This window comes from Siphateles boraxobius, unplaced genomic scaffold (genome assembly GCF_051911475.1).
Source record: "Siphateles boraxobius isolate OS27281-9 unplaced genomic scaffold, OSU_SipBor_1 25, whole genome shotgun sequence".
In the NCBI taxonomy this organism is placed as follows: Eukaryota; Metazoa; Chordata; class Actinopteri; order Cypriniformes; family Leuciscidae; genus Siphateles; species Siphateles boraxobius.
In genome coordinates this window covers 4,706,875-4,717,622 of record NW_027508866.1, presented here as the reverse complement: position 1 = coordinate 4,717,622, position 10,748 = coordinate 4,706,875, and the positions used below count along the sequence as shown (strand labels likewise).

The following is a 10,748-nucleotide window of genomic DNA, read 5'->3' as shown; positions in this document are numbered from 1 at the left end:
TACAGTGGCTCAACTATAAGTTTATCAAGCGACGAGACTACTTTTTGTGCGAAAAAAAAAACATAAATAACGACTTTATTCGACTATTCCATTACCTCCTTGTGGGCCTTGAGACGAGAGTTGAAGAGATTTCCACGACGCATGCGCGAGAACTGAACAAGAAGTATTAGAAGAAGAACGTCCTCTTCTCAGTTCTCGCGCATGCGTCGTGGAAATCTCTTCAACTCTCGTCTCAGGCCCACAAGGAAGTAATGGAATAGTCGAATAAAGTCGTTATTTATGTTTTTTTTTTCGCACAAAAAGTAGTCTCGTCGCTTGATAAACTTATAGTTGAGCCACTGTAGGCACATGGAATATTTAAACATGTTCTTTAATGACTGTAACGGAGAGCGCAGCTGATGGTTGCTAAGCAACGACAGACGCCTCTGGAGCGCAACCGCCGTATAGCGCTTTGGAAAAAGGAGAACGCGACGCGCCTAGCGTTTTCTACCCGTTTTTAGGCGCTATATGTGAGCGCAGCCTAATGCGGTCACAGGTGTGTGTTTGTTGCGGTTTGTTGAGTCATTTACAACGGCTTCGAACACGGCTCAATCAATGAGAATCAAGGACTGGAACTATCCCGTTTCATAAACTTACATTAAGGTTGATAACAAAAGCCTAAACAAACATTATGATGACCAAGTATATCACTATAATATGAGACATAGATGTAGTTGCAACATTTTTTGATAAGGAATTTCGGCTCAAGCCGCAAATTTCCTACATCAAAACCAGAAACACCCCGAATTGAGAAAGAAGTTGACTGTGCATATTTGTGGGCAATTCTTAGACTATGGGCACTTTCATGTCCTTTGATCATATTTTATAAAAAACATTTAATTTTGAAAAATTCACACTTTTATAGTTAACTTTACAATGAAAGTACTTTAGGAACTTTTTACCGGTAGTCTACCAAGATTTTTTCACCTTTTTAAACATCATTATAGATGCAAATATTGCTGTTTTGTGCTTGTCCCACACCCAGACTTCTGATCTTCCATAATGAAAAAGAAGTGTAAAAAAACGATTTATCTATTTTTTTTTAATATGACTGTATACAGTATTAGTAAAATAATCAAAACATAATTGTGGTATTTAAGGTCAGACAACTATTAATGTGATTTTATATACAAAATGTAGTTGTCCCACAGTATTGCCGTCATTTCCACCACAACGCTGTAATGTCCCTTTTAAAAGTTTTTTTTGAAAGATTGTTTGGGTAGTTTCTATGGAGATGAACAATGACATCACAGCACATGTCTGACATGGAGGAGACTTTTAATTTCTTCACCAACTTGGAGAAGAAAACTCAAGGTAAATATTGCTTGAAATGAAAATATTTTTATTGTATGTCATTTCCAAACATGGCGTAACATCAATTGAGTTTGTAAATAAATAGATGTTTTAACATAAATAGATGTATTTTGCATGCATGCAATGCTAGCTACCAATTCATAGATTGTGTGGCTACATATGTATATTTTATTTATTGAAATGTACAATGCTAATGTATTTATTCAAATATATATTGTTGAAATGCCTTTTCATCTATTTTTAAGATGCAGCGGAAGTCAACTGCAGAAAGGTCTCAGTCCTATACCAAAACAGAACCAAACAAACTAATGACTAATGAGATTAATCATTTGTTAAATGGAAGTGTCTGTTTCAGAAAGTTTCAATTAAATGTCTTCTGTTTTTTTACATGGACGTTCATTCACAACAACGGGTTCATTCCAGTCATTTCCACCACCTCATAACTTTTAAAAAAATATTTACAAAATTCTAATCACTCATTAAAAACTTCTGCATAGTTTATGGGATAATGGTCCACTTAATGTAATAACACAAGTAGTTATTTTTCTTAAATGTATCTAACCAATCCAATATTATATTTCAGGTTGTGGTGGATGTAAGTTTTGTGTTTGGGCCTCATGACAATTAATTTACTTAATCCACAAATCTATGGTAACTGCAATATAGGTATAAACTGGTAATACTGTGTGTGAAAGTGGTGTTACACTGTTAAGAAATGATCTATATCATAATATTTGAAAATAATAATCAAATATTTACATGTGATGGAAATGACATTTGTTCAGTGTGGATCGGAAAATATGTCAAAAAACACCAACTTGTAAGTGCGTTCCAACAATGTAAGTGCGTTCTCTTATGGATCATTAAACTAGACTAGTTATAACTGTTAGACTGTGACAATTTTGATTTGAACACTTTTTTCCCCCTCAAGTTCACAAGGCCAAAAGTGCCTGTAGTTGAAGAACCACCAATGTGGCGATCCACGGAGGGATTAAAGGAGCATTGCGTAGGTTCTGAAATTTCTAACCGTTACTGACACCAGTGGCCGTTAGAGAAACTGCAGCCAGTCTCATGCTCGTTCTCGGTGCGCACGCTCGTATGAGCACGACCACAGCAACCAGAGAGTTGTAACTATGTCTTACCTTTGCAGTAAAAAGAAAGCCAGCTCGGGGTCTGTTTTTATACCCAGCGCTGACCGGTGCTCCCTCCAAGAATCAAATGCCGCTCCGATGTTGACTCTTGTCTTGGACAACTAAATGTCGACAGGATTAACAAAAACACCTACGTTTGCTCTAAGGTAAGAACACGCTAATGTTCGCTAGCTAGCTAACTCAGAACAGCATTGCTTGAAAATAATGACGGTTCTTTGTTCATAATGCATATATCTGGACGTCAATTAAGATGATTAAAGGCAAGACGGAGGCTCACTGACATACTTTAAAATATATTTCAGCATTTTGTTAATCGACGACCTACCTCTGAGTACCCCAATCCGATCGCGGCTCTCCCGGCGTCAGTTCTAAGGAGGGAACATCAGGGGGCTTGCCGGAGATCTCCAAGGAAAAGGTTGGTATGCAAACTTAATCAATTTCATTAAAAGCAGTCCCTTATGTGCTGTCATACCTGTTTACTGCCGTGTAGACTTTATTTGGGCAGCGAGATTTATTACAGAACACAACATGCTCTCAAGCTTTATACAAAGTGCATTTTATTTGTTTCTTGTAAGAAACCAATACAGGATCAAAACAACAGTGTAATACATTTTTATTCCATGGGGATATCAGTAGTTAAGTTATTAGAAGTGTTTGCTCAAACAATTAACTAACTAAACAATTTTTAAACTGATTGTTTACTGAATCATGTGTGACAGGAAGCCAGCACCTCAAACTCAGCAGGAAGCCAGCACCTCAAACTCCACTGAGGACACATTTCACAGTACATCACAACAGAGTGACTCTACGTATGGTAAGTTTAAATCACTATTTGTATCTGTTTTTAGTTACTGATTGCAAATGGGAAGGAAGTAATCAAAGAAAACAAATCTAATTTGTTTCATCTCACCCCACTTTTCTACATCTAAATATATCCGCTGCAAGTGGTAGTCTTCTGCGCACATTACAAAAAAGTCACACCAAGGCATGCCTGTGAGTCACAGCTGCCCTATTATTTGGTAGTAATACGCATGGGTCTCCTTTAGCTTGTAACCACCATCTGCTTGTCTTTGGAGATAGGGACAGTCTTGGCAGCTGTTCTTTGCTGGACATTTAATTTCCAAAAGGCCAAAAGTTGTACCATCTACGACCTTCCGGTCTGGGGATGTGCCAAGGTGTGGAGCATGGGGGTTCACTACAAAGCCGCAAGGGTATACCAGATTACCTGTTAAGTTCGAGTACTGCTGCGCTGCCACAGGTTCTAGCTCTACCCCTCTTACAGAACACAACATGCTCTCATGCTTTATACAAAGTGCATTTTATTTGTTTCTTGTAAGAAACCAATACAGGATGACCTCATTTCTTTGGTCTGCATTTTGGATGTGCCCTTGATTCTCACAGCCAAGGTGTCAAAGTGAGCTCTCCTAGAGCATATTGTCTTGAACACACCTGATGTTAGTAGGGGAGCTTGACATGTTGTCTGGTCTCTCTTTCTAAAGCTAAAGACTGGGATGGTGTGATTGTCAATTTTCTGTAGCTACACATGTTTTTTTCATGCAGCACTGCACAGAAATTTGACGGCTGTGTTGGCAGAGGGAAATCCGGGGAGGTGTTTGACGGCTGGTTCGCAGATGATGGTCCTGCAGAGTCAAGGAGAAGAAGCTATAAAACAGAGGAAAATAACATAAATTAGTAACATTCCATGTTTTCTTTCTCTTTTTTGTCATTTACAGAAGAACATGATATGGGCGACCATGGAGAGGAACTGAGAACTCTGCAGGACGCATTAGCCAATCACAAGCAGGACATCATAAATCTTAAGCTTCAACTCGAGGCAAAGGATGGCCAACTCCATCATCTCCAAAAGGAACTTCAGTATGCACTAGGGATGTAACGATATTGACGATATCGCGCTATCGCGGTGGTAAACGTGTCTCGATATCGTCGTGGTTGGGTTACAATATTAAAAGGACAGGTGTCCGTCAAAAAGCAAGAGAAATAAACACAGTCCCGCGGAACAAATCATTGTTAACTACATAGACCATGATCCTTTGCGCTGCGTCGACACAACAACAGTTGTTAAGCCAATAGGATTGCACGCTGCACGCTGTCCACACAAGCTCACAGCAAGCCAGCATGGCCGACAGCGTTACTTGTAAGGATGTAAACAACAACCCCGAAGTTGAGATTTTGCCAGCCCCTGCAGCTTTTAAATCAGATGCCTGGAAACATTTTGGTTTCGCCGTCTCAAAAAACGCAAAAGGAGAGAAGGAGGTGGACAGACAATGGACTATGTGCAAGCACTGCCACAGTAAACTGCGATACAACACGGGAAACACAAGCAACATGCGAAGTCATCTGACGACCCATCATCCCGAAAAGTTTGCAGATTCTCTCACAAAGAAAGTCCTGTCCGGTCAAAAAACCCTGAAGGAGGCATATTCAACAACTATGCCACACAACAGCGCAAGGGCTCAAGAAATCACGAGGTACATCGCGGAATACATAGCGTGTTATTTACGTCCCTTTTCTGCAGTAGATGGCAAAGGATTTAAAAGGTTAGTGGCCAAGCTTGAGCCGAAGTATCAAATGCCGTCGCGGGCTCATTTTAGTCAAACTGTGTTCCCTGCTCTTTACCGTGAGACAAAAGAACGTGTCATGTTGAACCTTAAACAGTCTGAGTGCAATCAGTGCATTGCTATTACCACTGATGGGTGGACTTCCAGAGCGACTCACAGTTACATCACTATTACGGCACATGTTTTGACGAGTGAATGGGAAATGCAGAGTTACGTTTTACAAACTAGACAGCTTAGCGAATCACACACTGGCGTAAACATAGCCGAAGTCCTTAAATCTGCAGTCAAAGAGTGGGGGCTGGACAAGATTGGAACAAGGATCGCTGTTGCTACTGACAAGGCAAGCAACATGCGAGTAGCAGTAAAGGAAGCCGAACTGTCCCCTCACAAACGGTGCTTTGCGCACACACTAAACCTGGCCTCCCAAGCAGGTTTAAAGGACAACGTAGTGAGCCGCCTCCTCGGTAGAGTCAGACGTGTAGCAAGTTTTTTTCACCGCAGTTCTACAGCCACAGCCGTGCTGACCACCAAACAAAAACTACTCAATCTCCCTGTATATAAACTCATTATTGATGTAGTGACAAGATGGAATAGCTCTCTGGACATGGTGGAGCGCTACCTTGAACAACAACAAGCTGTTGCTGCAGCCCTACTGAGTGATGGACTGAGACACAAGTCACGTGAAATTGACACTTTGGACACATCTGACATTGCAAATGCAGAGGATCTTGTGAAGATTCTTTTACCAATAAAAAAGGCCACAACTGTTCTATTTGATGAGTCGCAACCAACAATATCTCTCATTTCACCACTAAAACAAATGATTCAACAACAGGTAAAAAATGTTAACGCTGTGCCATAGAGAAAATTGAGAGAAATACAATAAAATGTAACAAAATGCTAATATAATGTCTTTTTATCATTTATGAACCAGGACCAAGATGTGCTGCCCAGGAGCCCACATCCAGCAGATCTGAACGACAGCAGCGCGAGCTTTGTGCCTCCTCTTAAGAAGCATGCCCTTGAGGACCTCCTTGGCTCTTCTTTTAGCAGTAATCAAGTCACAGGTGGAATTCAGGCAGAAATTGACTCTTACTGCAAAGAAGCATTAGTTTATCTGTCTGCTTGCCCTCTTAAGTGGTGGAGAGACAATGCAGGGCAGTATTTCCCGGCTTATGAACATAAATCAAATATTGTATGTAGTCAGCATGCTGTCTAACTTCCAGCCACATATCATCAAAGATTAAGGTTGTCTGTGTGAAGAAGAGCTAAGTGGTCAAGGAAGATCACACTGACGTGGTGCAATGTCCTGCACTGTCCTGTACATTACATTTTTTGTGAATTTCATATAAAGTACACAATAAAGAATATCTATTTTAATACTGCCTCATCTCATTCATTTACCTGATGGCTCAAACCACTTCCTAGTGGGTATCTCTCTCCTCCTATAGTTATGTCAACAGGGGGTCTGTTTACCAAGTAGCTGATGGGTGCTCCTGTCTGCCTTTTTAATAAAGCAATTTTCTCCTCAGTAACTGAGAAGGTCCTGAAAGATAATACCCTATCAATACAAAGCTAGGGGTTTTATATTACAAAATGTTGCTGTACTTGGAAACCTGCCTCTCTAATGTTATTGTTTGTATATTATAGAATTGTCTTATTTTTATTAGGCTATTGATTGAATTGACATTATTGTTTATTATTTCTGTTCTCCTTAATGTAGTCTTACCAACATTTTAAAACTTTCACTGTTCATTTTAACTATTGTGTTGTTTTTATTTCTATGTCACTTTGGACAAAAGCGTCTGCCAAATCACATAACTATAACCATAACCAAATCAACTTACCTGCTTCCTGTATACCGACAGTCGATTGGTCGCCGCCAGGGCCGGCTCTGTAAATCTGGGGGCCCTAAGCAGGATAATTTTGGGGCCCTGCCTTGCAGTGAATAATGGAGTATTGCCACCACAAACCAGCAACTGTATACAATCTAACCCCAATCTAACAAACCTTCAATAAAGTTGTTGCATATACTACAGGTGTTGCTGGAGTCTCGGTCTTTGAACTTCTTTTCCCTTTTCCACACTTTAAAAAGAGGGAGAAGTTGGATCAGTAATTTCTTTGCTTCCTTCTAAAGTGATTAAAACATATTCTTCTTTTTCCTTTTTTCTGCACCTGATGGATAGACTCGTTTCATTTTTGCGGTCAAATTTCCAAGTCCAGGGAAGACAACGATCTGACACGGTTGGTTGACTCAATGGTTCTCAAACTTTTTCGGTCATTCCCCACTTTGGACAAGGGGGAATTTTCAAGCCCCACCTGCCCCCATCGCCCAACACAATGCTAATGAAATCCGCAACAAGCTTAAAATGTTCCAATTTATTGAAGTAACAAGTAGTATCTAAATACAAACTACCTATCTCCATCAAATAACATAACAGCAAGTTCAAAAATAAAGAAAATAAAAGTGCAGCTGTGTCATAACTTGCATGGAATTCAAAAATAGAGAAAATAAAAGTGCAGCTGTGTCAAAATGTGTATCAAGTTCAAAAATAGAAAAGAAATAAAAGTGCCACTTTGCAATCTGTTAAAAAAATAAAAGAAGAGAAATCCATCTGGCAAGATAGGTCTATTTAAAAAAAAAATAGACATAACATAGGCCAGTACTTCTCAAATACCCGGAGGGAATTCAATCCGGACCCGCCTCCATTTCGTATTTCAAGAGCACTAATTGTGTGTAAGGGATTAAAAGTGTGGATTTCCTACTTTGATAAACGCATGTTAAAATCATTTGTTTCGTTTTTTATGTCTTTTTTGAGATAGTCCGAAATTAAAGCGAAGGCGAGATATTTAAAGTTTTCCTCCGTGATTTAGTTGCCATGACATCCAGTGAGCGTATGATTTTTGACGCAATCGGGCGCGACGCGACACTTCAAGTTCACCGCAGTAAGCGTTTGAATGGGTGTAAGGAACTTGGGTCAGGCTTTGGGGATATGTATTCAAAAATTTTTAATTTTACAATTAATAATTATTCATACGGGTTTGACCCAGCTAATCATACATGTTAAATCTCCTAAAAAGGGATAATATGTTCCCTGCATCTGCATTCATATATGTACCTAGACAATTAACCACAAAGGATTATAATTAATTGCATATGTAGACTACATTTTACAGACAGGTTATTATCAGCTCAATTGTATATCAATACTTTATCAAAACGAATTATAATAAAATATTTAATATATTAATTATGTCTATCATAGATCTATTGTCAGGATAATCTTACAGGGGATTGATTCATTTATGATCAAATCATCTGTCTGTCCAGCAAACCTGATGATTCAATCTCATTAACCCTCTGAGACCTAAGGGTATTTTTACAATAAATTTTTCGTCTGGTGTTATTCACTAAAAAAGCTTGTAAAACATCAACACTTTTGTGCACAGACAATTGACACACATCTTTTTTTTCAGGACAAATTGAACTTTCAGCTTATTTGTGTTTCATTGATGTCACCTGAATGTAAAATAAGTTATGGGACCACAAAGACAAATGAAAAAATAAATCGGAAATTGAATCACTCAAATATTTATTGAAATCACACACAAATAAATAAAAGCTAAGCAATTTTCCTCTGGAAAACAGTTTGTTCAAGTCTTTGGAGTCCTGGAGCACAGGAATGAACATTATAACTTGAACAGAACAAAAAATATTTACATTTTTCCAAAGGAAGTCCAGGCGTTTTGGGCCTCATGAAAATCACTGATGCCAAGCCTCAAAACAGTTCCTATCAGGAATCACACAGAGGGCCACATCACAGGCTTTGCATTTCCAGGGGGTGGCCTGTTTCACCTGCCTTGTCTGTTTGCAGTTCACACATTGCCTTCTACCATAGGTGGCCTTCTTGCTTGCTTCAGTTTGTTCCGATGTTTGGACGGGTACATGGTTACTTTGTTGCTGGGTGGGAGGAACAGCAACTGTAACACCACAGAGTTGGGCTGTCAGCTCCTCCAGAAAAGCCCTGTGGGTCATGGGCTGTTGCTGCTTCTCTGCACAAACTTCCTTGTGAAGTAAAAAACTGCAGCAGCCGTCCATGACCTATTCCTGGCAGCTGCTGGGATGCTGCAGCAGAAGTGGAAGGGCCCTCCTCAGTGGAAGAATGGGAGCTTTCCTGTCTGGCTTGGGTGGGTGGGCTGGTGTCTTCATCATTATCACAACTGTAAAACAAATAAATAAAGCAAAATATTAGATCATACAAATTAGATCAATTACTGTTTTTGTATTTGATTTTTCACATAAGATTACAATGGCTGAGATTGCTACTGTACCCCCAAACCCACCACAGCTAAAATATGACCATTCGCTTTCCAGCCAAAAGGTGTGACCAACCCCCCACTATTCTCTCCACAGGTAAAAGGTGTGACCAACCCCCCACTACAACATCCTTTGTTTGTATCTCTAGGTAAACTCAGACAAACAATGGCTGAGAGACAAAGTGTAATCCACAACTCTGTAACAAACATAAACAAATGAAATACTACTTTTACAGAACTTATTTTTACATATTTAGAAAATTTATATTTTATCATATTAGTTTTTTCTTCTTTTTTTATACTTTTTACAGTAAATAAACTCAGACATACAATGGTTGAGAGACAAAGAGTGTAATCTACAACTCTTACTACTCTGTAACACACACAGAAAAACGAAATACTACTTTTACATAACTTATTTTTCCATATTTAGAAAATGTATATTTTATCATATTAGTATTTGTTTATTTTTATACTTTTACAGTAAATAAATAAATGTAACTTACTCTTCAGCAGGGTCTAGACGATTCTGGTAATCAAGTTCCTCATCAGTCAAAAACGCTCTCTTCTCCAGAAAATCCATCATCCTCCATGGCATCAAAAAAGGCCAGTGCTTGATTTACATCCATGTTTCTCAATCTCTGAGGATCCATTATTCTCCGTGTTTCTCTGTGTAATATTCAAAACTCGCGTCTCTCTGTGCGTCTCTCTCTCTCTCTCCTCGAAACCACTGTGCCGTGCGTCTCTCTCTTTCCAAAATATCACCCTTGGTTCATGCGTAATGACGCACACCAACGTGGACGACGGATCAGCCTGTCATTGGTCAACAACCTCACGCAAAGCATCGCGAGATGTCCAAAATGGCAGCTTGCATCAAGCTAGCAGCAAATATGACGGAAAATTTATAAATTTTGGACTTCAGAGATCAAAACTGGGATATACACATATGGATTTATTACTGAAACACTCTGAAAGGACGCACAAGTTCCAGGCTGGATAGAAAACCTTCTGAAAAGGCTAGAAAGACACCAAATACACCCCCGTGACGGCTAGCGTGTTAGCTTTCTGCTGCAAAAAACGGTAAGGAAATCGATCAATTTTTCATCAAATAATATCAATATTTATCGGAGGAGTCGTGTGGCGTCGTCGACGATGCCGTCGGTTTCAGAGGGTTAAACCTCAGAAAAATTATCCTACTTTATAGACTTTCAAGAGAAGATATTCCTCTGGCCACAAGAAATAACTTTTCCTGTTCTATAACGATACCTCTTTAAGTATCAATAAATTTGTAAAGCACGTAGCTGAGATCGAAACATTAAAGTGACTTGTATATGAGCATGAAGACAGG

At 39.2% G+C, this 10,748-nt stretch overlaps 1 protein-coding gene across 1 annotated transcript; it reads left to right on the top strand.

Moving 5' to 3' along the window:
• Window positions 1-2,123: 2,123 nt before the first annotated feature.
• LOC143750670 (uncharacterized) lies at window positions 2,124-6,463 on the top strand. Its single transcript, XM_077243867.1, has 6 exons — window positions 2,124-2,173; window positions 2,566-2,650; window positions 2,807-2,919; window positions 3,224-3,318; window positions 4,238-5,918; window positions 6,018-6,463. Exons 1-5 carry the CDS (start codon window positions 2,124-2,126, stop codon window positions 4,396-4,398), a joined length of 504 nt encoding a protein of 167 aa, XP_077099982.1. The 3' UTR covers window positions 4,399-5,918; window positions 6,018-6,463.
• Window positions 6,464-10,748: the final 4,285 nt, after the last annotated feature.

Excerpts from the sequence above, each read along its gene's own strand:
- LOC143750670 (XM_077243867.1), top strand. The coding sequence starts at position 2,124 with ATGACATTTGTTCAGTGTGGATCGGAAAATATGTCAAAAAACACCAAC. Across the intron at positions 2,651-2,806 it reads ACACCTACGTTTGCTCTAAG|CATTTTGTTAATCGACGACC; the intron begins GTAAGAACACGC and ends AATATATTTCAG. Across the intron at positions 2,920-3,223 it reads CGGAGATCTCCAAGGAAAAG|GAAGCCAGCACCTCAAACTC; the intron begins GTTGGTATGCAA and ends CATGTGTGACAG.